This window comes from Lontra canadensis, unplaced genomic scaffold (genome assembly GCF_010015895.1).
Source record: "Lontra canadensis isolate GAN:19392208 unplaced genomic scaffold, GSC_riverotter_1.0 scaffold12, whole genome shotgun sequence".
Taxonomy (NCBI): Eukaryota; Metazoa; Chordata; class Mammalia; order Carnivora; family Mustelidae; genus Lontra; species Lontra canadensis.
In genome coordinates, this window is record NW_022631006.1 from 12,702,563 (window position 1) to 12,727,377 (window position 24,815).

Consider the following 24,815-nt stretch of genomic DNA (forward strand, 5'->3'; position numbering starts at 1 on the left):
TGTGGGTGCCACGGGCGGAGAGGCGGCCACAGCTGGGGCAGCTGCGGGAGGAGTGGGGCAGCGGCTGCCGCAGCCGGGACCGAGGAACAGCCGCCGCCGCCTCGGGAGCCGGAGGCGCCGCTTCTCCAGTGGGTGCAGCCAGGGTCCCCACAGGGGTCGGGCGGCCACCGGGGCTGGAGCTGCAGCCACGGAGGCTTTTGCGTTTGCGCCGCGCGCAGGGCAGGGACAGGGACTGGGTGAGGGGCTGTCCCGGAACGTCCACAGCTGGCGCTGGCCCTCCCCTGCCTGACAGCTTCCTGGCCCGGGGCTCCCGGTGCCGGGCTCCGAGTCAGATGCTCGGGGGGCGGTGGCAGTGCCCGGAGCCGGCCGGGGACGGCGCAGCGGGCTTCCAGCCCCGCGGCTTGGCGGAAAGGACCATCAGGGAAGCTGGGGCGTTCAAGCGCGCATCGCGCGCATTTTGTGCCATTAAAAAAACAAAAGCAAAAACAAACAAACTCAACGAACTGGCCCCGGGGTTTAGAACTGCTCGGGACATGGGTACTCTGCGTCGCGCTTTTCAGGCAGTGTCTGGGAGGCCGAGAGGTTGGCTGGAACCGCGGCCGGCGGGGGCCTGGGCTTTTCGGCCAGCCGCAGACCAAACGGTCTTCACTTACCCAAAGTAACTGCGCCACGCTCAGGCGGCGCTCGGGCTGGGCTTGGGAATGGGGACCCCAAGCTTCAGCATCCCGATGCCCTGAACGTCTCCCCTGCCTCGGCGATTTGTCTGTTGCAGCTGGCAGGGGCCGCCTGAAGTGGGAGCAGCGCCTGGAGAAGGCGGGAGGAGCCCGGCCCGGGGGACGGGCGGCGGGAGAGCGGGACTCCGGCGGCGCGGCGCGCTCCAGGGCGCAGCGGCGGCCGCGGATCGAGCCCGGGGCGCAGCAAGAGTCGGCGGGAGCCGGCGGCCGCTCGGCATCATGCGGCGAGGAGGGCTGCTGGAGGTCGTCCTGGGATTTACCGTGCTCTTAGCGTCCTACACGAGCCATGGGGCGGACGCCAATTTGGAGGCTGGGAACGTGAAGGAAACCAGAGCTAGCCGGGCCAAGAGAAGAGGCGGCGGAGGACACGACGCGCTTAAAGGGTAACTGAACGGGCCAGTTCCTTTGGTGTGGGTCTCTCACTTCCCTCTTTTCCCTAGTATCACGATCCCGAGGGAACTGACAGGGTTGATTCTCCACACCAGAAGGATCCTTGACAAGATCTCCAGGGGGCACCTTAGAAGTGCAGGGGGTGTCCAGCCCTTGCCCCATTCGAGGCTAAAGCACTTTGCTTCCGCTCTTTAAAGATTTCTGCGTTAGAGGGGATGCCATCGTTAAAAGGACTCTTGGGCCATTGTCGAGGCCGATTTTTGGAGGCGAGAAGTGTTCTTTGAGGAAGAAGGGGAGGAGCTGCGACTGAAAGACACAGAGAAGCCCGTTCCTTTCCCTTCGTACCAATTCCGGTTGTGTGTAGGGGAAAGTGCTTGCCTTGTGGGCATCTTTGCAGATGCTCTCTTGGTAAGGGAGCAAGGAAAGAAAGGAATTCTAACGACAGAGTCAGGGAGGACACATTCAAGGGTTGGCTCTCCTCTGAGTTATGCTTACTAAAATTAGGGACTGGATTTTCTGGTTGATACTGTCTTTCCAATGTCTACCCTGGAGACAGAGCAGGGCAAATTTTTTGAGAACTTGTGTTCTTTTAGGTTGTAAGGGGGCTCTTCATTTCACTGGGGGCACTGATGCTTCTGTGGCCGGCCTTAAAGGGATGTTTTTAACCGGTGGTTTATGTGTTATGTACATGCAATTGAGCATTTCACTGGCTTCCTAGTCGCTATTACAGGAAATGTTTCAGCAGGAAATATTTAAATTAGGCAGGTTGACTGTACAAGGACTGTCAGTTCCCTGAATTGAAGAAGGGTGGGCATACGTTTTCCTTAAAATCGTTCAGAAGGAAAGAAAAATTTGTTTTTGTGAGATTGTTTAAATTCAAGCCTCCATAGAAGCAGAAGGCTCAACTGTAAATGATCCATTTTATGTCCTTGGAGGAGTCTGTTAAATGAGCCCAGACATATGCATACACGGAGGTTTTTATTAAGTTCTTTTCATTCTCATTGTTGCTCTTTTTTGAGAAGTTCTGTAGCTTGATCATATGATCCTGAATCACCAGTCGATGATGTCCTATCTGATTCTGTGGCTGAACATTTCCTTTATTCCTTTTTGTTATGGGCTGTTTTAACTATAAATGGAGTAAAATTTATGTTTGTGTGGCCCAGGCACAGGAAGAAAAAGTGCAGTAAACTGAATGGACCTGTTTTTGAGTCTTGGTCTAGACCATGGAGGACAAGGTGATGGTCAGGGCCACGTGCTTGGGCTGTGGTAAAATATGCATGATTTTCTGGCCCCAGGAAATAGTTATGATTAATTTAGTTCCATCTTGGCCTTTGTGGAAAATAAGTCCAGGACTCCAACAGTGTTGGAAAGGAAATTTTCTTATCATGTTAAGCCTGATTCTGATCAGGCAGCAGACGTTCATTGCTGTGTGCAGGGCCCATGCAACCAAGTTCAACATATGAACTGAAACTCTGATTTTCATATGTTCTTCAAAGGACCTGAGTTAGTCTAGCATTCTTCCTTAAAATGTATGTATTTCTGCAATATATATTATCTTAATAGCTGAACTTGATGGCATTGCTCCTGTAGAAAGAGAGGAGGTGGGGCTTAATTTTGGGGATGAAAATCTGCAGAGAGATGTTAGGCCCCTCCAGACATTTGTCTCATCTCTATGTGCTGTCACCAACAAGCGCTGTTTCTTCCGGAAGCACCAACTCAGTGTGAAAACAGAAACTAAGCTTTACTTTGTCGCTTAACAGAATGTCTCTAGTTTTACTCACACCAGCACTTCTTTCTCTTGGGTTTTACTCTTTTATGATTATAGGGAAATACCTCTCTGTGTTCCTTGCAGTTTTTGGTCACTGACATAGATGTTATGCTATTGCAAATGATTCACAAAGCCTTCCTAAAAAGGTGTTATTAGTAGATAGTAATTATGAGTATGTCTCGCTCTCACATTATCTATAAGAATTTACATATATATAAAGATTAAAAATATAATTATAATTAACATTTACAGTATAATATATCATATACTAATATAAAAATGAATCTTCCTAATATAAAGGTTTTTATTTTTAGAATTCTCATGTTATCTATAAGGACAGATATATATATGTGTGTGTGTGTGTGTGTGTGTGTGTGTATTTGGAGAAGTAAAAAATAATATTTAAAAGGACATACAATTAAAAAATGTCCCTCTTACCTCTCAGACCCCATTTTCATGTATATTTTTGTAGACCTATTGTAGGCATCTGTATCCATATACAAATATATATACATAATATATACATACACATGTACATGTATATGTATAGCATGTGACCTATTTAATTACATACAATATATTGTACATACTGTTCTAAACCTTGCTCACTTCCGTATACCTTTTGTGCATCCACCTGTTAATTCAAATGGATGTACCTTGTGCATCCTCTTGGTGTACAGAATCCCATAACATGGCTAAAATTGTTCCCTAATGATGGCTCTCTTGATTATATTAATTTTTTTCCTACTTCCCCAATTCTGCACACCTATTTGTGTAGATGTGCAAATTTATACGTGGCACAAATTAATATAAGTAGAATCTCTGCATAAAAGGTTTTCCCATAGATTTTAAACCAAGTACCAATTCTGATTTTGGATTTGAACAGCATTTAAAAGGCATTTTCTGCTTATTGCTATTATAGTCTCACGTGAATAAGTCTTTTAACCATGCACTGCTGTATAAATCATCAGGAAAAGCAGTTGTGTGTAAAGTTTTTCCAGTTACTGCTTAAAATTTCTATTTTTGCTAGTTAAAATATTACCAGCTTCAAAACTAACCTCCTTGACTACAGTAAAACCTGTTTACCATTTTGATGGAAATGCACAGTTTATGAAGTGAAAGTGATTTGTAACCCCAAGTATGCCTGATGCCCAGTTGGTGGCAGCAACTTTCAGCACCTCACTAATATTTCCTCTAGTTAAAAGGTGCTCTAAAATCACCAGTGTCCACCATGTACTGTTCTCATCTCTTCCACAAATACTGCCTTCTTGTCTTTCTCTGATATGATATGACAGGTGACTGCAGAATTTGCCTTGGTATTCTTCTTGGGACATATATTCCTTTCCCATCAGCACCCCTGGTTCACAGACTAGGGAACTGCTTCATTTTTCCTTCTCTGGGAGTACAGTCCTAGCTTGTCGTCTTCTCTCATCTTGTGGCAGGTGGCTTTTTGTTGTTGTTGTTGTTTTTTCCTTCCCACTGGGCAGCAGAAGTTGTTCCACAGTGGAAATTTAAGCATCCTCAAGTTTCTTCCCAGCTTTCACTGTATTTTCTTAGACTAAATTGCCAATTTCTGTTTTTACAGGAAATCCTTCTTTTATGGAATGAGTGTGGTCCCCGTTCACTCTGCAAAAATTGCATTTTTTTTCTCTATTTTGAAATGAGAATTTTGCAAGTTTCAAAAATTTTTTCAAATAATAATTGTATAGTAGTTTTCCTTTGACCAGGCACTGCTTAACATATGTGAAGTGACTTTATGAGAAATAATAAAATCCTAGTTTTATTGTTCAAATTTCAGTTCACAGGAGTTTTTCTCAGCTGAATTCTTAACTTCTGTGATTAGGCAAAAAGTGTGGGAGACAATTCAATTAAAAAAAAAATACACAGCTCGGGGCGCCTAGGTGGCTCAGTGGGTTAAGCTGCTGCCTTCGGCTCAGGTTATGATCTCAGGGTCCTGGGATTGAGTCCCGCATCAGGTTCTCTGCTCAGCAGGGAGCCTGCTTCCCCCCCACCCCCACCTGCCTCTCTGTCTACTGTGATCTCTCTGTGTCAAATAAATAAATAAAATCTTTTAAAAAAAATACACAGCTCTACTTGAATAGCAGTAGTTAGGAACCATTTATTTGAAATTGCCTTATTGTCTTAGTCCTCAAATAAGGAAGTATTACAGTTTCCTGTCACAGGGAAAAAATTCTTCAGAGTGAAACCCTTTTTCCTCAAATCCCTGATAAGGTAGACTGAGACTCTCTATCCTTGTTGCTTGGTTTATAAGTGTATGGGAGATGGGGTATATGTCTCACAATCTGTGCCTTTGTGTATGATTTTTTTTTTTTGGTCTTTGTTTATTTGTTTATTTTTTCCAGAGGTCTTGTTACCAGAAAAATACACATGGAACCGTTTGTACACAGGGTAGATTATGTGATGGCAAACTCCAAGGGATTAATTACACAGAAGTCTGTTATTAAAATAAAGAACTCTAACAGGGAATGCAGAAAAAGTTCTGTAGAGTTTATGAAGTCCATTTATTTTACAAAGAGGACTTTAAGACTTCATCCGAAGTCAGGTAGGTTAATAATTAAATATAGGGAAAAGACTCCTGCAGTAGTATGGTTTGTTTTTGTATTTAGTGAAAAGATTAGGCTAAAATATTGCAATATCATTAAAAAAAAGACAGTCATTTTTAAAAAGATTTTGTTTATTTATTAGAGAGAAAGCCCATGAGCATGTTTGAGTGAGTGGGAAAGGGGGCAGAGGGAGAGGGAGAAGCACAGTCCTAGCTGAGCAGGGAGCCTAAGGCAGCGCTGGACCTCAGGACCGCAAGATCATGACCTGAGCCGAAGGCAGACACTTTACTGCCTGAGCTACCCAGGTTCCCCCCTCTATCCCGCTCCCCCAAAGATATTGTTAAATAGAAGTTTTAAGCAATTGCACTTTTTAAATGAGAAGCTGCAGACAAAATATTTATTTATATGACTTACTTTTGAGCATTTAAGACAGAGATTGCTTACCAAAATGCCTAAGTTGTTGGTATCACAAATGAATTTAAAACATCAGCCTATGGGGGCGCCTGGGTGGCTCAGTGGGTTAAGCCTCTGCCTTCGGCTCAGGTCATGATCTCTGGGTTCTGGGATCGAGCCCCGCATTGGGCTCTCTGCTCAGCAGGGAGCCTGCTTCCTCCTCTCTCTCTCTCTGCCTGCCTCTCTGCCTACTGTGATCTCTCTCTGTCAAATAAATAAATAAAGTCTTAAAAAAAAAATCAGCCTATGATGAGATGTGGTTGAAGGTGATAGAAATGGAAGCACAGACATCCCTCCAAGCTCATTAGGAATTTTAAAGAACACCGAAACATTCCCTTATTGTCTTGTGTAGCTGATGATTAAAAAGATTAGAGTATTACGCCAGTGACGCTTATCAAGCAAAATCCTGAACAAGATGTTAGGATATTTCCAGAGAATTTGTTTGCCTTTTCTTTCAACAAACCAAACAATGAATTTATGAAGTCTAGCCTTTGTTTATAATGTGAAAATAAGATTTTAAATATTTTCTCAAGATAGAAAGAAGCTATATTAACAATTTCTTAGCTTCTAGAAACTAACCCACCAAATGGCCCTATTCAAGCAACTTAGAATTTTTTTCCATGAAATTTTTTTAAGAAAGCAGAAATCAATTAATATATCAGGACTGAACTATATGGCAGGCCTTGTTAGCTTGATTTTTCCCATTAGATTACAAAATCATCAAAGGCAAGAAAGAATCCAATCAAAAACATTTTAACACTGACTGATCATTAGATGGGATTTCAAAGAGTTCATTAATTCAGGAAGCCTTGATTGAATGCCAGCCTGAATTTAGCTCTGTGGGATGCCAGAGACATCCAGCCTGTAGCCTGGAGGGGAGGCTTCACATTTGGTGGGAGAATCTGATGCATCATGGGAACTGAGATTTGATGGAAAGGAAGCAGACGGCATGGGGTGTAGGATTAAGTAAGAACAAATGACAGCAATAATTGTAGCAGCGATAGCAACTTCTAGATGACATTTATGCAGCCGTACTCTCGGTGTTTTACATATGATAACTCATCTGATGCTCATAACAGCTCTATAGGCTAGGTTTTTTATTAGTTTTCACAGCGGTAAGAACTGAGGTGCACAAAGGTTAAGTTTTAAGGACAAATTCTTAATATTAAATGTCTTTCTCTATTAATTTTAGTTATGGTTTTGGTTTTTCATCCCACTGGTCAGAAATGCAGGACGAAGACTTTGGTAAAGTTCTACTTAAAGTTCCTAATATTCCTTCATGTTAGTTGACACCTCCCAAGTCTGGCTAATGATATACTAATATTTGTCAAATGAGAAACTTGCCCTAACATTTCTACAAAGATACTAATAAAACACAGAAGGAATTATAGGATGTCAGAGTTGGTGGGGTTTTTGAATGGCACATGTATTTTAGTGTTAGACCCTGAACTTCCACTGAGGCTGGCGGGTAACCATCACAGGTACCCTCCTTTTGCATTGCCCGTGTATGTCTCTGAGCAGGATACGTTCCTCATGATGTCATTCAGAATCTCTTGTGTGAAAACTTACAGACTAGAACTGCAAGAGATGTTTCTCTTTTTAGGGAAAACAGTACATGTGTTAAGTTTTTACCAACATGACAAGTTATTTAATTCTTCCTGTTTCATTTTTTTACCTTAGCCACCTACCTATAAGCTCAGAGCCATTAATATAATGTAACTTTTACATTAAATTGCAATAATAATGGTAAAGATTAGCAAGCTCTGATATATCACTCAGTAGTACTCTTTTCATACATTAATTCATTTAATGTGTAACTTCTTTATGAGGAAGATTATACCTACTTGCGCATTTAACACGTGAGGAAACTGAGGGAGGCAGGGTTTCAGTAATTCCTCCAGGGACCTACACTGGTAAGCATTGGGAGATCTGGTCTCATAGTCTGTGCTCTTGACCAATCTATCTTGCTGCTTCCCAATTATAATAAATCTTATACCTGGGAAGTTTCTTTCTTTCTCCCATACCATACTGGTATCTTCATTTCCCCAGAATCTTCTCCTATCACTGCTGTGGGAAAGACTTAAGATCTAGTGAAGGCAAATGCAGTCACATGGCAAGGGAAGCCTCCCTGTGGGAACAGGATTCTTCAGAAAAGCCTTCACAGTGAGAGTCTATCAGGGTTGGCCAACTGTGGACCAAGCTGCCTGTTCTTATAAATGAGATTTTACTGAAACAAAGCCATGCCCATTGGTTTATGTATTATCTATTTCTGCTTTCATACTGCTGTGGCAGGGTGGAGTAGTGGAGACAAAGTATGGCTGGAGAAGCTAAATTATTTGCTACTTAGCCCTTTAAAGAAAAAGTTTGCCTACCTCTGGTCTCTGTGATAAGTAAGTGACCATCGACTAGGTCTGAGAACTTTCTGAAGACAGAGTTCATGTTTTATTTATCACTAGGGAGACTGAGAAACTGGACACACAGTAAGTGTTCAATAGACAATTTTTTTTTTAAAAGATTTTATTTATTTATTTATTTAACAGAGATCACAAGTAGACGGAGAGGCAAGCAGAGAGAGAGAGAGAGGGAAGCAGGCTCCCCGCTGAGCAGAGAGCCCGATGCGGGACTCGATCCCAGGACCCTGAGATCATGACCTGAGCCGAAGGCAGTGGCTTAACCCACTGAGCCACCCAGGCGCCCCCTCAATAGACAATTTTTGATTGACCAATTTTGCTTGGGTGAGGTAAATGATATAAATTAGAGCTTGCAGAAAATAGAGGAGAGAAATAAGGAAAAATCTGAGTGTAAAAAGTATATAGTGAAAAGTGTGAAGGCGTTAAGGGACAGTGAGTACAGTTGGGCAAGGTTTGCCCTGCACAACTTCATGGGGAACAGTTTATAATATAGCCTAGGAATATAGTGCCCCCTGGAGTTGTGCAGTATGCAACTCTGTGTGCCTGTCCATAGATCGTGACACTGTCAGGGGTGGAAGAGGGACTGAAGGACACAAAGCATCAATCAATATCTGAATGTTGTGGAAGATGAGGATGAAGAGCTAGAAAAGGATTCTAGGATAGGAACGTATCAGGCCTTTGCAGCTCTGGTGAAAGGTGTGTGGTGTAGAGAGTAAGGAGGCCAAAGGCAAGGAGGTTGGGAGGCTAATAGAGGAGTCATGGTGAGAGTGGACGGTGGCCTAAATGGTGGAGGGGGTGAAGAGGAAGATCAAGTGGTGTTCCAGAAGTAACATGAGCAGTGCTTGACCACTTGGTTGGTCAAGAGGAAAGGTAAAGGGGAGGCATACCTAGGATGCCCCCACCTGTATGTACCTTAAACCTTATTCTACCTAAAAACATTACAGCACCATGAATGAGAAACTAAAGAGAAATGAACCATTCCTAGTCCCTCTACTACCAGGAAAAAAGCTATTTTCATTTGTGAGTGTTTTGATTTTCTTATTGCTACGTAACAAATTACCCCAAACTTAGTGGCTTAAAACAACAACAATTTTATTATTTCTTCTGATTCTGCAGGCCAGGAATTTGGACAGGGCACAGTGGGGAATCTTGTCTCTGCTTCCCACAATGTCAGATGGGGCTGGAGTGGGCAAGATGACTTCTTCACATGTATTTCTGGTTCCATGGACTGGCGCCCACAGCCCTGTTTACTTTGGTGTGGTTAATTTAAATGGATGGACAGAGGAAGGGAATAGAGGGAGCAAAGAGCCACTTGTCAGGCTGTGCTGGGCACTTTCCAGGTTTTAAAGCTCTCCTATGCAGTCTCCTGCCTGGACCTCTCCCTGGAAATAGAGCCACTGAGGGTGTTTTAAGAATGGAGAAACTGAGCCCCAGGTACAGCGACCAGGCCTTGCTCAGAGCAAGTGTCCATTGGAGCAGGATTTTGAACCATCACCTCTTGATCCCTGGTCACATACTTTAACCCCAGTGTTGCCTACAGAACTGACATGAATGGCTGAGGGCTATCTGGAAGGGCTCAGATGGGCTTATGTGTTATCAGTGTTGGCTGGGTTCCTCAATTCTCCATATGGTCTCAGATTGTCTCCCTTTCCACGCGGCCTCCCCATAGGGGCTCTCCAGCAAGGTAACCACACTTTTTACTGTATACCCCAGGATCCCAAGAGCACAAATGTGGAAGCTACCAGACTTTCTTTGAACAGAGCATGGAGTGGTATGACCTGGGATTCCATGCAAGTCACAGGCCGTCCAGATTCAAGGGCATGGACTGATCTAGCCTGCTTCTTGATGTGTGGAACAGTGTGTGTCTGCAGGGAGGGGAGGCATTTTGGGGGGACATCTTTGGAGACTAGCTACCATAGTAAGGGAATAATAGTTTTTTGAGAAGGACGATCAGATGTTTTAATCCTACCTTGATCTAGTGGGATTGACTGACTTCTGCATCGAAGATACTGCATTATATTTTGCTACTGTAATTTCAGAATGAAAAATGCGACATGACCAATGTGTCTTCACAATCTGTTAGATTTATGTTAAGGACATTGTTCTTAACTTTTGCACAGTTCTGCATTTAAAGGACTCACAAACTGCATGAATAAGATTATAGTCCCTAACAAACTGGCAAATTCTGTTTTTTCAAATATAAGAATTATAAAGTACTTAACATTCCCCCCCATTTTTCCTTTAGTTTCTAAGATAGGGACCAGTTTCATGCATAATCATTTTAATTAATTAATTAATTAATTAATATTATTTAATAATATATTATTTAATATATTAATATACAATTAATAAACAATATAATATTTATTAATATATTATTTAAATATTTGGTGTGTTTTGCCTTCCTTCTGATGGGATTTTGCTTTCAACTTCTATTAATAACTCCATATTTATATATCTGTTGGTGTAATTTGCCTCCAAAACATTTTGGGGGAATCAGGGATTATAACTGATCATTAAAAATAGATATGCAGTGGCGCCTGGGTGGCTCAGTGGGTTAAGCCTCTGCCTTCAGCTCAGGTCATGATCTCAGGTTCCTGGGATTGAGCCCCGCGTCGGGCTCTCTGCTCAGCAGGGAGCCTGCTTCCTCCTCTGTCTCTGCTTGCCTCTCTGCCTACTTGTGATCTCTGTCAAATAAATAAATAAAATCTTTTAAAAAAATAGATATGCAATTGCCAATAGACGGTATTGTAGTGAACTGAACTCTCTTATTTCTGCTGTAAATGGAGTAGCCACATTGTTAATAGGATAAAACTGGATTAGGAATACAGTCAAAGTTGGATTGTGGAGCTAATCCTCTATTATAACAAATCCCACTTTTAAGTTCTTATGACTTTACCACTTTCTCAAGTGGCCTTTTTTGTTGCTGTTGTTGAAATTATCACTAAGTCTATTTATTCAGCCCTTCAGAGTGGAAGGGAGGGAGGAAAATTCCCTATGTCCGCCATTCCTGGCCGGAGATGCATTCCAGACAGCAAGCAGGTTCCGAGTTAGGAGAGCTGCTCCATTAGACAAGTGATTTGGTTCAGTGTTTTGAAGGGTTGTGAATTCCTAGACCATCAGTCATACTTACATTCATATATAAGTATCCAAACACATCTAAGTCCAAATATAGAACAACCATTTTATGATGTTGGTGTTTGGAGACAGGATTTATGGAGACCCTATGGGCACATTATGTCTACTGTTAAGTTCATGATTTTGAACTGAAGCATAGGAATATCTCCATTAATCACAGGAATGTATTTCAGGGCCAGGGTTTTGTTTTGTTTTGTTTTTCTGTTTCTTCTCCTTTTCCTCCTTCCTCTTCCTCTTTTTCTTCTTTCTTATCACCATTTTCTCCTCCTCCTTCATCTTTTTCATCATCATCATCACCATCTCATTTTCCTTTTCTTCTTTTTGTAAGCAACTTCAGAAGTTGAGCTATAAATAAAATAGGGGTAACAGGAATACCAAATAAGAGTTAAGACATTGAGGAAAATTAATTCTAAGTAAAATATTAGATTTTTACTTGGAAGTCTCAGGATGTTGGAAACGAAGATTGGTGGTAAGGATTTTGTTAGGAGAGGATAGGAGAAAAAGGAAGTAGGAGGAGAGAATTAGGAGAAAGTTCCAGGGTGGAGAGTCTTATTAGCCAGGGATGTGGGCTAGACAGAACAGGTGCAGGGTTCTGACAGATACAAATGTCTATCCCCTCAGGTGACCTGTGGCCTTGACTAGCCTCTTAAGGGGACTGAAAGCTTTTGGAGGAGTCAGGGCATGAAAAAAAGACACTTGGATATCAGAAAAGATTCCTACACATTGGAAAAAGGAGGTGAATCCATCATGTGTGATGAACCTGGTGCCGTGTAAAGTTTGGTGCATCCCCCTCTTCCAATGGTCCACCATTTCTCCTACCCATTGGTACTAATTTATAACATTGTGTAATCAGACCCTAATAGGTTGGTGCCTTTGATGAATGACTTCTAAAATCTCCTCTTACTTGAAAATTTTTTTGGCATGTGTAATCATGACTCAGCTCTTCCTTTATAGTCAGTTGGCCTGTCTTTACAAAAGTATTATAAATTAGCATTATAGGGGCTGCCTGGGTGGCTCAGTGGGTTAAACCTCTGCCTTCAGCTCAGGTCATGATCTCAGGGTCCTGGGATCGAGTCCCACATCGGGCTCTGCTAGGCAGGGAGCCTGCTTCCTCCTCTCTCTCTCTCTACTTGTGATCTCTCTCTCTGTCAAATAAATAAAAATCTTAAAAAAAAAATAAAATAAATTAGCATTATAGTGGGATAGACTTCAGAAACTTACAGATGCTAAAACCAAGGTCCAGAGAAAGTTCATTAAAAAGTGCCCAAGGTACCTATTTTTTTCCACTAGAAGGTAGAAGGTGAGCCACACACAGTGACAAAAGACAATTTAAGTAGGATTGTTTTGTCGGGCACAAGATTACACCTCTTCTTTCTCTTTGTTTCTTAGAAAGGGTGACTGGTATCTTTAAGTCCTCACTTATGCTTCAAATAAGCAAACCTCCTGTACCATGTGGGTGTGGACATTCGCCTTGTCCTTGTTTATTTGGCCTTATGTGGTGCCATCATTCACTCAGTGGTCAACCCCAATGGGAAGCTGGGCACTAGCTCTTCAGTGCTAACTTGATGTCGGTGGAAGCTTCTATATTAGGTGTGGTTGAATAGGATGGGGCTTTCCAAGGGAGGGAGTTGCCAGTTAGAGTAGCAGGGAGGGGGTGGGAGAAGGAGAAGGGGGAATCTTCTCTGGGAGTCTGAAGAGTAATACCCACCACCACCATCATCATTGCTGCACTCACACTTGTAATCTTGTAATTGGCAATTAGAGTGTCATATGTCCAGGGATGGGCCATGGCAATTCCACGTGTGGAAGCTCGGACTCTTGTAATTTCCTGACTCAGTTATCCAGACTACTAATTTACACATTTAGATTCCATGTAAGCATCATGCCAATGAAGAAAAAAATCTTAAATTTTTGTCTTTTCTTCTGTATCATCTACCTCAATAATTTTGCAGAACATCTGCCTAATCCAAATGACTATTTATTGAGCACTGTGTTTTAAATTTGACCTGATGTTTAATACCCAGAATGAACACCCCACCTCACGTCTGTTGATATGATTATATTCTTTCCAATGGTTCTAGGCAGAACTACATGTGGAGTATCTTTCTCTCCTTTTATGGATGGGGTTAATGTTCAAGGTGGTGTGGACACGTGCTTTAGAAGGAGGGACTTGATACGCAGCATTCAAGCTGACAAATAGTTTTTAATCTTTCACGGGCTGCTGCTGCTTCACACCCCAGAGGTTAGGCCACTGACCTCAAGTTTGCAAATTTTATATCCCATTACCACCCTGTGAGCTCTGTACTCCCCAGGGCCACATAGCTGATGTTTTAGCTGGAATCTGAGAAAGTGTCTGAACATTTCCTGAAGAGTTGGCTAGGAGTGATCTGGCAGTTCAGCTGTAAAAACCCAGAGCTAGTGGCTAGGGTATACGTTATAATGACCTCACATGGTTTCCTATTTGAGCCTGGCTGTGGGTAGCTGGGTACAGTGGTATTGCTTGTGAGACTATATTTTAAAGGACCGAGGAGTCATTTTCAATGAACACTAATAACCATTGGCCATGTTTTTAGGGAGACTTGGAAGTGTGGACACAGACATGCCTGGAGGCAAATCCTGGCTCCCCCACCTACTAGGAAGGAACTTCAGACAAGTGGTTTGACCTGTTTGACTGTCAGTTTCTCCACTTGTAAAATGAGATTATAATACTCACCTTTCTGGGTGGTTCTAAGATTCAAGGGGAATAATGCATTTCAAGTTTCCTAGTATAGTGCCTGATGATTTAGCTACGGTGATGAGGATGATTCGAATTCTGTTAGGGATAAAGGTAAAGAGGTGGTGGGGTCATACAAAGAGGCTGGATATTTGTGGCCAAAGCCAAAAGTTTAATAACCATTAGTATCTGGAGACCGAGGTCTCAACTTCCTCATTGATTATTTTCAGAAACAGAGGGAACAAACTTGAACTGCAAACATTTAAAAATGATCATTTTAATGGAAACTCCCTTTGTGGAGATCTGGTTATACCTAAAGACAGTGTGCTGATAAGGCTTTAATTTTTAAATTTCCCCTTCCTTTAAATTGTGTTACCTTTACTGGGAAATAAACTTACTGAGTGCAATTCCTTATCCATACACCGCCATCAACTCCTCCAGAGAAGTTTGTATTTTATTACTGGTAGCTCTGGGAACAGGACTTTTCTCCTTCCTGCTGATCCCTTCTTTTGGTGCCACTCCTGTCACTGTGTCCATCACTGTGGCCAAAGAAATGGGGCACTTGTGTGGCCAGGCCTGTCATGTGGAATGGGTTTTAAGAAGTAGAGGGGTGTTAGATGGTTGAATACAGTATCTGCACCCAAACTGTGGAAAACTCCCTTTCCATAGATGCAGAACTCCTTCAACTCACTCTGTTATTACTGTTCCCTCTGGGCACTTTGTGGGCAGGCCATCTTATGTGATTTGAGGCTAGGCTGACTGAGATTGGCCACCTCTGAGAAGAGCCATGGCCTTTGCTCTCCAACTGAGCATTCCCTTCCTTTGGCTTCATGCCCTGCAGCAACGTAATGCTCATTCAGTACAAAGGATTCTTATTTGTCGTTGTTTTTCTTCTGTGCCCAATTTCTCTTGAGAAACTGAAAATCTTATTTTTTCATTTTTATTGAATGACTCCTATTTCGATTCTAATGAAAGTTGACTTTTAAGAGATATTCAGCTATTGAACATCTGGGAAAGTGGAACAAAAACATACATTATCTTAACTTAGGCAGTGCTTTGGTAGAGTTCCTATACCCTGCACCCTACCTAACAAGCTCTTGTCAACTGATTGGCAATAAACCTAGGAAGTTGTGGTTGCTTCATGTTCATTCACAAGCTGTAAAAATAAGACTGCCTTAAATAAGGAATGGTTTAAATGGATAGTAGTTATTTTTCTGTTTGTCATTACAAATGTTCCAATTACCTAATATCTCTCATCTCTCTGGGGTAAGTCACACCGTCACCAATACAATCAAAGTTTACAAAATATATATATATATATATACATATATATATATATATATATATATGTATATATATATATATATAAAAACAAACAACCAGGTAGTTTCTCTGCTCTGTTAACTTCTCAGAAAAGAAAGAAACCCCAAATAACGAAATAAATTTTTTCTTTTTAAACTTTTGAAAACCTTTTAGGAATCTTACAAGAATATACGAGCCATTTTTTCCTTCTTTTTTTTTTGGTCAGCAGTTTTGACTCTGTGTAGACATTTTTAAATATCTGACAATTCTAGACGACAGACTCTAAAATACGGTTATTTTTCTTATTTTTGAGATTTTTTTAAAAAGATTATTTGAGAGAGAACACAAGAAGAGGGGAGGGGCAGAGGGAGAGGGAGAAGCAGACTCCCCTCCCAGATCCCAGGACCCTGAGATCATGACCTGGGCTGAAGGCGGAAGCTTAACCAGCTGAGCCACCCAGGCGTCCCTAGGCAAAAGTCTAATTTGATCTTGCACTGACTCTTTGCTCATTTGCATTTGGGTCCCCTCCTTAAATATAGGTCATTTAACACACGTCCTCACATTTTGAGGAGTCAGAAAACATACCAGGATTCTTTGCTAAATGATTTTCTCCTTCTGTTTCATATTTCCATGAGTATAAGAATTCTTCCATTTGTGAACAGAAAAGCCAACATTCAGCCCTTTGATGGATTGGATACAAATTATTCCCTTTTCCCTCGGTCTCATCTTTTGTTAACTGATGGGTTTATGTTAGTCGTAAGAAAAGACAAGGTATGCTTATGAAAACGAATCAAAAAGCAGTTGTAATGCCCAAGGAATCCCACCCCATGGGCTAACATGCTAAGTTATTCACACAAGTGTGGTTAAGTCTTTTGTTCTTGGATTCCTTGTCTAATGAACGTTAACTTTCTTTAGTAGCTGCAGAGAAACGTTTCAGTTAGTTCTTGCTCCTTGTTTTAGATGATAAACATCTTGGGATTGGACTGTTATTATTTCCAAATGGGGATCCCCATCCCACTCAAGAATGTTGAGTTGCATAACAGATAAAAGTGGCTCTTCACCTCAATGAAAAATAAATCTATGTGTGTTGTCATGGTGGCATTATAGGAGAGGGGGTTATCAGAATGAACTAGACCGCCTGCTGCTGCAAAGTCCTTGTTTTAACTTTTTAATACGGGGAATTTCAAATATAGACAAAACTAGGTAGAATAATGCTGTGAAGCTCCAGGTTTAACCCTTACCAGTTAATGGTCAGTCTTATTTTATCCACTTCTTTCCCCCACCACAGATTATTTTGAAGTAAACCATGAAAAACTATTAAATTTGTTTTGAACATCTCAATACGTACCTCTAAAAGATAAGGACTCATCATTTCCTTTCTTAGAGGTTGAAGTTTTGTCCTGGGATTGAGATCCCACTGCTTAATTATAGCTTGCTACACGAATACTGTCACACCTTCCCCAGAACTTAAAAAGTTTGGAGAGGACAGTGCTGGCATCACTCAGGCTGAAAGGGAAATCTTTTGGGTTGGATTTCAGGGAAGAGATGTGTTGGCAGTTGAAATGTGCTACCTTCTCCATGTAATGGACAACATGTCAACAGCTCAATGAATTGTCATAGAGACCTGAAACTGGAGGGTTTTTTAGAACATCATCTGGGTCACCCTGGTCTTTGTGCCACTCATTGTCTTCCTGAGCCAGAACAGAATGCCTACATGGTCTGAAGGTTTTCCTTGAACTGACTTTTAAAAAGACAAGTCACACCCATATTCAATTACATATGTAAAATGTATTACAGTGGCAGCTTTGAGTAGGTTTTGAATTGTCCACATTTTGAATCTCTACCTTGCTTTTCACGCCCCCCACCCCCAAAACACTGAACATATTAACAGCTGAGTCATATTTTCACTAGAGGGAACGGGATAGAATACCCACCACAAAAAGTCTATAAGGAGTGAGTGTTTCTGAAATGTGTTCCTTTTACCATTGCTTTCTTTTTCCAATATGCTTTGGAAGATCTGTCTTAAAATGTTTGTTTCTGTAGACTCAAGAAAAGAAAACCAAAATACAGAAAATTAAGCATAAACTAGTTTATATAAATGAACACATTCTTGCTGGTGTATTTACGGAAACATCTTTCTAATCTAAAAATCTCTAGTACTGGCCTTGGAATGTTTTATTAATAAATTCTTTTTTGTTTTTAATTAGTGATTTATAACATATTTCCATTGTGTGACCTTTGAGCAATTACTTCGCTTCTCTGAATTTCAGTTTCCTCATCTGAAAATGGGCATAGCAATATATTTTCTTGATAGGACTTGGAAGAAGAGTCACATGATCACTTTGTAAATTATAAAGCTCTCTGAAAATTGCTAATTATTATTTTTAGTCTATAGTGTATCTTCATATGGACTAGATAAATTCCCAATTTCATAAAATTTCCTCAAATTTAAATTAACCTATTCTTGTTAAAAAATTTCCAGAGATCTAAATGCTTAGAGATAAATGCTTACAACTTTGCCTCAATTGCCAAGTTAAAAAAAGTTGTCAAGTTCTTTGTCCCTAATATTGTGAATTGTTAATTTCAATGAAATAATATCAGTGACTGCATGTCTTTAGCTGACTTCTTCTGACTTTTTAGAAACCTAAATTCTATCAATGATTTATTTTCTATTTCCTTGTTCCTTAGCAATAGTGTTGCTTCTGTTCTAATGAAAAAGTTTGATAAATAAATGTTTTAAAAGACCCATTACCTCTTGACTCCTACGAAATAAAGTTTGAGGCACAAGGTTTCTGAAACCTTAATAGCTGTAAAATGTTGCTAAGTGATTCATCTGAAACACGGAAGTATTTCACTTCCTAGACCCCAGGAATTCTCTTTATGGGTCTCTTACGTATTTGACTTTTCATTTTGAGTTTTTCAAATTAAAAAAAGCAGATGAAATGATATTGATTTCTTAGTAGTAATTATCTTTTTCATTATTTTGTTATTTAATTTCTTATGAATATTTACCTTTTCAACAAATTAAATGCTCACTACTCTGACAGAATTCTCTCTCACTTTTGTCTTCGTCAGAGGTGTATATAAAACCTAAGCCTTCGTTTACCATGAAGGGGTGCTAGGGGCTGGGTTGTAAAGATAAATCTGAATTTTCTTTTTTTTTTTTTTTTTTAAGATTTTATTTATTTATTTGACAGACAGAGACCACAAGTAGGCAGAGAGGTAGGCAGAGAGAAAGGGGGAAGCAGGCTCCTTGCCGAGCAGAGTCCGATGAGGGTCTCAATCCCAGGACCCTGGGATCATGATCTGAGCCAAAGGCAGAGGCTTTAACCCATTGAGCCACCCAGGCGCCCCTGAATTTTCTATCTTTAGAGAGCTCACATTGAAAAAGAGAGGGTAATTATTGGATTCCAGGGGGATCTGAACTGCTTGAGTAACTGGAGTATGAGATTGAGGCCACCAAATAGACTTCAAAACTGACCTGCTTCTTTGCTTCATCTGGAAGACAGTCTTCCTGGAAATGGTTCACCGAACTCTTGGTCTGTGAACAGTCCAGGATCCTGATCTCATATTATAGTTGCTGGCGTGGTGGAACCTTCTGGTCTCTAAAGAAATCAGGTGTATTAAGGATTAGAATATCCAGTTACTCCCCAGCTGTTGTTGTTATTTGAGTACAGTTGACACACAGTGTTACACTAGTTTCAGATGTATACACAGTTTTTTAAATCCCTGATTTATTGACCTACTGGATCTGCCCTGTTGGCCCTGACAGGGGTGGGGGATGGCCCTGGGCCTGGGGCTGGGCAAGCTCCGATCCCAGCTGCCCTCTCAGGACTGTGGCGTGGCCTGAGTTTAAGGTGTTCGGTTCTCACAGCTCACTGGCCAGCTTGCTTGTAGCTGCAGGGACCATGAGTTTGAGTAGCCAAGTTTCCTTCTGGTTGCCTGCCGTGGAATGTGTTTTCCCATAGAAACAACATTTTAAGTTGTGGTCAGGTTCCCAGACCAGTCTACAATAGCCTATTTAGCTGATAGAGACTGCTGTTTGCCTAGCCTAGGGACCAAACCACCACCTATTAACACTGTTTCTTTTGGAAAAGCTATTCTGAGTTTTAAATACCAATAGAGAAATGACATGTTGGAGCTCTACCTGTTTGTCCAATTGGGAACTCCAGTCCTCGGAACTAGAGTATGGAGTCTCTGTGCCCTACCAGTTCCTGAAGGACCCCATTCTTTCCCCTAAGCCTGACACCACTGGTTGGTTTTTCTGTCTTTCGTGGGGCTGCCAGGACATTCAGAAGATATTATTATCTCCCTGGACAGAGTTCTTGGTTTGAGAATTTCTGGGAAGTAGTGAGAATCATGGTTTTTTTTTCTGCTGGTGGTAAAGATGAGGGAAGGGAACAGTTGGAACTGAAGGGAACAGTGAATTCCCCAGACACCATTCTGCCTTTCACCATGGTGGGTTCTGGATCACCTCTTTAGTTTACTTGTTTGTGTTTCAGTCATTTCTACGATTTCATCTACCCTTTGGTGAAGTACAACGTGGGTTTGGCTTGAGTAATGGAGCAACAGCCCAAAGCAAATGTCGCCATAATCCCTGAAATCATAGGTAAAGTCAAGGGGTTGTTGAGTTCTGGGAGCAGTTTTCTAGACGCATCATGTGTTTTCATGGTGTCATTGGTCAAACCTTCTCAGATGTGGGCAAGATGTGAATTTGAAACAGGCTCGGTATTTGGTTTTGAGGCAATCCCTTCTCATCGTTACGGAGTCAAATAGTAAAGTTCCCACCTCAGAAACAAATCCATCTCTCCCCATGTGCAGGTGGGAGCACACCTTTTATACAACCATCCAGGGGTTCAGTGATGCCAGCCGGGCAGACACAGTTCTCCCTCCCTTAGAGAGCAGTCGGTTCAGTGCAGACCATGACAGCAAGTTAGTCCAGTCGTTGCCTTTCGAAGCTTGGGAGCCACTTGGATTGTTTAGTGGTCAGTGCAGACTTCTGTGTTCTAGGGTTGTTTAATCCAGAGTTCCAGAAGGAGAAAGTACTCAGTGCCTCAGAAGGATTAGGACCCGCTGTACAGAGCAGTGCTTCTGGTCTTTGGGTTCAATGTCTAGTTTCTTTTCATAGTAAACCCTGTAGCTTTAAACTCTTCCTTTTCTTCTCCTTGTCCTTCCTCTTCTTCCTCCTCCTCTCTTTTCTCCTCCTCCTCCTTCCAAGAAAACCACACATTCATGTACATACACTGTTCCAGTCACCTAGAAAAGATTCCAACAGGATTTAAATTGACTGCCAGTCTAAAATGACCTCCCAGATTTGGACCTTTCTCTTCCTTCAGTTGTTGTAGGTTGTGCATGTTTGTATGTGTGTGTGTCCCTGATATGGTGACCTAAATTCTGAGGCTTTTAAGTTGTTGGACTATTGCTTTTGATCAACACAAAATCCCTACAGAAGCACAGTTTAGGGAGCATAGCACATGAAACTGTTGAGGCAACCCCCTCTCCATTGTGCCTGTGCTATGAGTTACCCCACTCAGCAGAGAGGAAAGTGATCCCCCAAGTAGGAGATCTTTCAGCACTGCCCTGTGAACTTCATGACGCTTGTCTTTAGGAATTGGCCACTTATGGCTGCTGCCATCTCTGGCCTTGACCAGTTGCCACAACCTGTCATGGTGAAATGTGTACCAATTTGTGGCTGAAAACCTTTGTTTAGTTGCTTTGAGATTTTTGTTTTCTTTCACCAAAGAAATGAACAGAATCAGTTATGCATATATGAGTTTTGTCTGCATTGAGTATTGAAGGAAATATAGTGATCCCTGAATTATAAATATTGATAACTTCACTGATCGCAATAAACGAACAATCAGCACATCAGCAAAATAACCAAGGTATGAAACCAGTATCCATAACTGTTTAGCTAACGATAGCCTTTCAAACAGGTAGGAAATATTTTTCTTTTAAACAGATTAATTTGTAAGAAATAGTTTTAATAGACAGTTTCCATATTCGTGGCATTTACAAGTGACCTGTTTCGGACATCAAAGACATAGTATTAATCTTAATTGTGCTTTGTACTTACTAAGGCATTCAGTCAATGTTGTCTTGTATGCTTCTAAATAAACTCCAGGATATTCTAGGCATGACAGACATCGTTTCTCTGCCTGGAGAACTACTAGTTTTGGAACAGAGTGGGTAGGGCCAGGTTTCAGGGGTGAGAATCTAGATGTATAATTAATTAAAAAACATAATTACAGTATAGCATATGTAGGTTTTTGGGAGATATGTCTGAAATTGTGTTGGTGGGTTGAAAGGTGGTTGGAATTAATTGAGGAGGAGGGTTATCACTAGAGGGGGAAATGAAATTATACATTAAAAAGGGAACAGGGAAGAAGCCTCTGGATTTAGCATGCATGTCTGGAGGAGAGGTGAATGCATGAGTGAGGGCTGAGACGTTGAGGGGAGGGAGTGGGACAGGAGGGTGGAAGTTGAAGGTATAGGTGAAGATGAGGGTAGGCTAGTTAGGCCTACCTGGCAGAGATCTGAAGCTGATAGTGAGATTTTCACATCTTAGGAAGGATGAGGGTCTATGTTTGGAAGTTAGGAGCACAGAACTAAGCATGGTAAACGTGCAAAAGATACATAGCTATATTGTTCTAACGAAATAGAGAGGAAGGAGGAAGACAGGAAAAAAGTACGTGATAGCAGAGTAGCAGTGAAACACCAAGATTGAAACAAGAGGTTTGCCTGAGGGTTGCTGGAAGGAGGTTGGTGGGGAATGGGCTAACTAGGTGATGGGCACTGAGTGCTCAGTGATGAGTCTCTGAATTCTACACCTGAAACCACTTTTACTATCTATGTTAACCAGAATTTAAATAAAAACTTGAAATAGAATAATGAACAAGGGGTTTGGTAATGGAGTTAGAGAATTTAAGAGGAATTTCAGCAGTGGGATGGAATGAAACTAATGACTCCTCTTAGCAAGTCGGAAACAGCAACTCCTAGCTCAGAGAGGTTTCTGCTGAGCCTGCCCTGGGTGATGGGAGAAAGTACCACTGTTCTGGACTCCCAGCTCTCCAGGCTGACCTTGATGACCGTGTTTTACCTGCTGTATTGACACTCTTTGCCTGTCTTCTTCCAAGACCAAAGACTGTGTCTCAATCACTATTAAAACCCGGAAGAGTATATAAGTGCATGGTTGCAGTATTATTATTTTACGTTTTAAGAAACTTTTCACTATAGAACAGTTTTAGATTTACAAAAAATCAGGAGGATAACTTCATGAAGTAGTTTGGAGAGGCTGGCTGGCTTATGCTTTCAAGGGTCCCAGCCAGGGTTGACCCAGACAATCCAGAAAGGAGTCCCTGGGTCTGCAGAGCCCCCATGGAAGCTTAAGGAGGCCGTGGAAGCCATTTTCATTATCAGGGTTTGAAGTTTCATTACTTGAGATGTTGTGACTGGCAGATGGGCTGGGATAGTCACATGTGGTATTCAAATCACTGCTGGTAGATGTGACATCTGCCTTTAGCAAAAAGGGGCAGAATAAAGGCACCTAAGTAAGGGGGAGCTCTTGCAAAATTTATTGGAGTAGTAGTAGATCCCCTCATCTGACAGTACTTGTTTTTTAAATTTTGTTTTTCTTTTATTTCTTTTTTTCTTTTTACTGGATTAAAAAAAAATCTGTCAAAAAACTATTAAAGTCATGATGTATGGTTCACAATATATGTAGCTCATTTGTGTATTATAGTTTTTTCATGATCATTCACATTTTTTTCTTTTTTTAAAGATTTTTTACTTATTTATTTGACAGACAGAGATCACAAGTAGGCAGAGAGGCAGGCAGAGAGAGAGAGAGGGAAGCAGACTCTCTGCTGAGCAGAGAGACCAATGAGGGGCTCGATCCCAGGGCCCTGGGATCATGACCTGAGCCGAAGGCAGAGGCTTTAATCCACTTAGCTACCCAGGCGCCCCTGATCATTCACATTTTTTGACAGTGAAAATTATCATTTTTAAAAACTGGAACAGTGGAATATTAAGATATTACCTTCAGGCAGGTTACGTGAATAGTTGAGCACCCTTTATTTTGTGGGGGCATAGGCCTTTTGAACCCCCTCCACAGTTACACTTAAGAGGACTAAATCATCATTCTTCCCCTGACAGCTCAGAAAAGCAGGCAACTCTTGCATGGAGTAGGGTCAGCCTCATTAACCTTTGCCTAATGCTTAGTATTTTTCTTACCCAAGGATTTAATCACTTTACATGCATATGAAATAAGAGTCCCCTGAACTTGTTTTTATTACCCCAGTCTTGTCTGAAAGGGAATTTGAACTTGGGATAGGAAGCAGAAAGTCTATCTTGCCTGTAAAAGAGGCCAGACTTGCAGAAGTGGATTCTGGCTAAGGAATGTGGACACACTGCAGACATCTTGCACAGAGGCCAATTCCTGCAGTGATGTGGTCAGACATGGCAAAGCACAGCTGTTTGCTCCATGGAGAGGGGCTTTTGCTTAGCCCACAGGATCTCTGAGTGCTGTCTGAACTGGATCCGAATATTCAGCCTGCTGGGGCTCACCCATTCCCCAGAGAGACTGGGGGTAGGTTGTTGAAGAGCACTGTATGCAAAGCAATTGGTAATAGAAGTTCCAGATAAGGACTTAGCAGTTAAAACAATGTAATATACAGTGGTGGAATGACTCTAAATGTATCCCCCCCCTCAGCTATTAGAACACAGGTAAAAACAATTTATGCTTCATTAATGGTTTATTGATGGACATTTTGTGGCCTTCGTTACTCATACCCTCATGAATGCTATTGGGTAGAATACCGTCTTGCCCCCAAATGCACCTCTGCCTTAACATAAGGGTTAAGAGTGTACTCTGGCATCAGGCTTCCTGAGTTCAAATCCCCACTCTTTACTTCCAAACTGTGAGAACTTGCTGTTTTGTTTAACCTTCCTAAGCCATAATTTCCTTAATGTTAAAGAAAATGATAATAGAACTTACCTCAAAGGGTTGCTATGAGGATGAAATAAAGTAATGTATCTTTAGCACTTAGCATAAAGTTCTTTTCTCTTTGAGTTTTACTTGTAATTTACCAAATGCTACTGCCACTTGCACAGAGCTTTAACTCTTGACTGTTTTGGTGGTGGGTTGGTGGGGATGGCTGACGAAGTAACACAGAAAAGAAAGGTGAGAATGCTACGCTTTCATTTACACACAAGAAAATAACTTCATTAAAGATTTATCTTCTTTGTTAATGTTTTTATGCTGAAACCTTAGAATAAAATCTTATAATGGAAATAATCCAACATGTCTACTTTAGACTTTACATGGCTTCGTGCTTTCCAACT

The 24,815-nt window shown here is 41.4% G+C and overlaps 1 protein-coding gene across 1 annotated transcript in view; it reads left to right on the top strand.

The window, feature by feature from the left end:
* Positions 1 to 780: 780 nt before the first annotated feature.
* The window catches only part of FBN1 (fibrillin 1), a 229,404-nt gene continuing 205,369 nt past the window's right edge, over positions 781 to 24,815 (top strand). Inside the window, exon 1 of the mRNA XM_032856557.1 lies at positions 781 to 1,117. Within this exon, the coding sequence (XP_032712448.1) occupies positions 954 to 1,117 (164 nt within the window). The 5' untranslated portion in view covers positions 781 to 953. The remainder of the gene's footprint in view (positions 1,118 to 24,815) is intronic.